Here is a 4176-nt window from a genome sequence, read left to right as displayed (position 1 = left end):
AAAACCCACGAATCATTTTTTACACTTCATGAACATGTGTTAGATGTGCGGTGATAGTTTTTAAAATTTAAGTAATATTATATATATAATACAACAAATTATGAAGGGAAAGGGGGAAACAAATAGAACAAAAAAACTAGAATAGACAAAGGAACAAACAAACAAAACGAAGCATAGGAAGGAAGACTGTTGGACCGCCCCATTCTTGCGACCCTCGAGGCGAGGCACATGTGTCTTGTGTCAAGCAAGACATAGATGCGCTCCCAGGTAGTTGCCATTCGGCTGCTGCAGTCGGCAGGCCATGTGCATTCCTGCTACTCCTTCCATTCCAAAATATAGTGCGCCCGCGTTTTTCAAGGTCCAACTTTAACCATAAATTTAACCAACAAGACCAACTGTGGCGGGAGAAAAAATTATATAATTCAAAACTTCTTTCGAATACGAATTCACTGATATAATTTTTGCTCCCGCCGCAATCGGTCTTGATAGTTAAATTTACGGTCAAAGTTGAAGCACGGAGATAGAGAAAGCACTACATTGTGGAATGGAGGGGGTATTTATAATCGCGGACAAGTTATAGGCGGTAAAAATGCTATGATTGCATACATAGAATGGAGGCTCTGCATCATATCGTACGTCCAGTCATATGTATGGCCACGTACTGCTAAATAACAGCAACACAAATCCTGTGTTAGATATAGGTCCGGTTCACTGTAACCACCAATCAACGCTACCATAGCGCTTCAGTCACATCATCAGCGCTACCATAGCACCAACTGAAGCAAGCTTGACACCACACTAGTTATACTAGATAGACTACTAGTGTCCCAGTCAAGAAACAAAAAGATAGATTACTAGTACACATCAGACGACACTACGGCAGGCATGTCCTGATGTGCATCCCTTTATTCTGAACGGCAACATAAACAGCAGCGCTTCTGCAGTACATAGTACTCTCGATCATCGTCTTCGCCCGGCTCCAAACCTTGTGCACCTGGCCATTGAGTTAATGGAATTTCAAGTTGAGGCAAAATAAAACTTTAACTGCAAAAATTAGAAGATCAAGAAGAAAAATTATTGCTCTTCCATTGATCTCTACCATTGTACGCCAGTTTAGTAAGACTAGTATTGGTGGTTTGGTGATGAGCGATGAGTGATGACAACAATTATACTTCCATTTCATAGCAAACATGCATATGTATAGGTCCAACTGATATCTACATTCTACTCATTTGACTTGAAAATTACTTGCATCATCTTCGAAGTACCAATTTGTTGGTAGAAAACACTATGTTCAGATAAAATACTTTTGAGGAAGCGAGATGTTGATGTTCGGCTTAGCTTAATTAATGCCACTTACCTTAGTCAGTCGATGCCACCATGTTGCTTGGCCCGGGATTCATCCTCCACAGCGCCACTGCAGCGCGGACATAGACGAGGGCTTCCCACATGAACGTGCATAAGAGAGCCGCGTAGCCGAGAAGGTCGGAGATCTCTGTGTATCCACACTTGAAAAGAAGGAAGGAGATGGTTCCCATCGACGCCGCCCCAATGAAAAGCCACAGAATTGCCAAGGCCAGCGGCGACGGCGACAGAAGGGTTTCCCCCTCGTCATTCTTCACGATGAGGCTCTCCTCGTCCGCCGCCTATCGCATTCCACAATCAATTCATCAGCATCACGGGAAGCAGAACCATGGAGCAGAGTGAGTGACGAGCACGTACCTTGGTCCTGCAGCCGGCGGCGCGGAGGAAGAAGAGCACGAGCGCCGGCGGCAGGAGAAGCAGGACAGGTGTGGATAGATAGTCCGCTATCTCGGACAGGACATAGGCCGGGGTGCAGCCCCAGCCGCGGGCGCAGGCCAGGTCCGCGAAGATGGTGAAGAAGGCGGCCGCGAAGACCGCGCAGGTCGTGCCCACGGAGAGGTAGACTAGGGCATCGGCGGCGGCGCGGGCGGGGCTGCTGCGCGCCAGTGCATCCACGGCCTTCCTCACCGGTGCCGGCGAGATGGCCGCTACATCGGCAGCCAGCTTGGAGAGCTCTTCTTCGAGTGTCATCGCCAGTGAAAGTGGTCTGCAGGTCGGTGATACTCGGTGTGGCTTCTAGTTCTAGCTGGTGTTATGGCCTAGGGCCTTGGGGGACTTATATACTAGTATGTATATAGCTTCTTTTCTTGCTTGTGCAATGTTTTATAGATTTTTCTTATATTTTTCAAATAGGAGAACGGATCGACCTAGAGAGGTTCTTTCCTCGATTTATCTTTCTAGTACGTCACGAAGATTAATTGACTTATGAGCAAAACGGACAGAGGGGATTGCTTGTTGTGCCACCATATGATTAGCTTGAGTTTCAGTTCTAGGCACTAAGGTGTAAAAATGGAAGTACAAGGAATAATTAATGATGGAAAAAAAAGAAAGTTGTGGTATATGGGTAGCTTTTTGATTGAGCTTTGAACCTGTGGAGATACCCAAAGGTGGCCGTGACGCGTGTATTTATCTTTAGTACTCCCTCCGTCTAGATGTGTAAGTCATCTTAGGTTGCGCACCGCGACCAAGGTGGAGGGGAAAACGAGAGAACTTGATGTAAAAAAAAACTGAAATTTTTTGTATAGAAGATGTTCGCGTGCGTGATGTCCATGCAAAATTTCATCACTTTGGACATTTGAGGAGCTCGTGGCAAAAGAGAGAAAATCGGTCCAAACAGTGTATGAACAATAACCTTACTCACATAGCCAAATTTTGTCTTTTTAATTGTGCGCTCCTCGAATGTCCAAACTCCACCAATTTTTGCATGAACATCACGCACACATGAGCATCTTGCTTGCAAAACAATTTCGGGATTTTTTTTGAATTTTTTTCTATCTTTAATGATTATTTATTTTGCCCAGGCTCATTTGAGCCCGGGAGCAGAAACACCGCACTCCATGAGGAAACTAAAGATTAGAACTAGAATTAGAATGGTGATATGATGATCTCATACTTCAAATCAACACCACAAAGTGTGTGGTAGCAATATAGTATATAGCTTTTGTTCTTGCTTAGGGTATTTCTAACCGATCCCTTATAACCAGTTAGAGAGTAAAAATGTGAGTTTACTCCTTTAACCGGCACCTAGCCGATCCCTTATCTGTCGTAAGGGAGTAAATGTTACTCCGTCCCTAAAAATCTTCATATATTTACTCTGTCTGGAGGCGGCCGACTATAATTTTTCTTCATGGAAAGACCTTCTCGTGACCGTCCAGCTACTCACCTGAAGCTCCCATGGCCTCGCCGGTGACCTCGCTGGCAACCCCTACCGGTACTACTACTGGTACGGCCACTAAATGTTGCTGTTGTTGCACGTCGCTGCTGCGTGTTGCTGCTGCTCGCCGCCCTCGATGTGTGATGTTGTTGCGGCAGCTTGCCGCTGTTGGTGTGTGCTGCTTCTATTGCTACTCCACGTTGCGTGCTGTTGTTGCTCGCCGTCGTTGGTGCGTGTTGCTGCTGCTAGCCGCCCGTGCGTGCAGCTGTCATTCACCGCTGGTGCATGTTGCTCGTCGCTGCTCCTCACCGTCATGTGCTGCTACTACATCTCGTCGCTGGTGCGTGCTGCTCGCCGCTGCTCCTCCCCACTACGTGCTGCTACTGTTTTTTAGAAAAGGATGTGCTGCTACTGTTGCTGCTTGCCGCCGCCGATGTGTGCTCCTGCTGTCGCTGCTCCTCCCAACTGTGTGCTTCTGCTGCTGCTGCTCGTCGCCAGTGTAGTCACCATGGTTGCCACTCACCGCCGAGGTGCATAGCAAGTGTTCAACGTAATGTATGAGACAAATTTAAGTTTACTCCATTATATATAGGGGATCGGCTAGTTCGGGTCAAAACTTAGTGTAGTAAATATACTCCACTAAGATTTACTCATCTATTTTCTATGGGATCAATTAGAAATGCCCTTATGGAATTAGTACAGTATAGGCTTTCTCATATTTTCGAGATAGGACAAAGTGTGTGGATCAGCCTAGAGGTTCTTGCATTGATTTCTCTTTCTAGTACGTGACGACGGTGCAGGCTTATGAGAGAGAGAGAGAGAGTTGGTGATATGGGGATCATTTGTCGTGACACTATGTGGTTAGCTACAGGCTATAATAAGGTGTAAACTTTCTTCTGGACGATGTAAACTTTCTTCTGGAATATGTAGCGGTCATT

At 46.0% G+C, this 4176-nt stretch overlaps 1 protein-coding gene across 1 annotated transcript; it reads right to left on the bottom strand.

The window, feature by feature from the left end:
• Positions 1–669: 669 nt before the first annotated feature.
• LOC147957392 (uncharacterized) lies at positions 670–2129 on the bottom strand. The gene is made up of 3 exons (XM_087535265.1): positions 1723–2129; positions 1361–1646; positions 670–994 (listed from the first exon to the last, which is right to left on the bottom strand). The coding sequence occupies exons 1-2, from the start codon at positions 2053–2055 to the stop codon at positions 1362–1364; spliced, it is 618 nt and encodes a 205-aa protein (XP_087391391.1). The 5' UTR covers positions 2056–2129; the 3' UTR covers positions 670–994; position 1361.
• Between the last annotated feature and the right edge of the window lie 2047 nt (positions 2130–4176).

The sequence above is a fragment of the Triticum urartu genome, chromosome 7A (assembly GCF_056163025.1).
Source record: "Triticum urartu cultivar PI428250 chromosome 7A, HENAU_Tu73, whole genome shotgun sequence".
Taxonomy (NCBI): domain Eukaryota; kingdom Viridiplantae; phylum Streptophyta; class Magnoliopsida; order Poales; family Poaceae; genus Triticum; species Triticum urartu.
The sequence above is the reverse complement of the archived record's forward strand: the minus strand, read 5'-3'. Positions and strand labels throughout refer to the sequence as shown.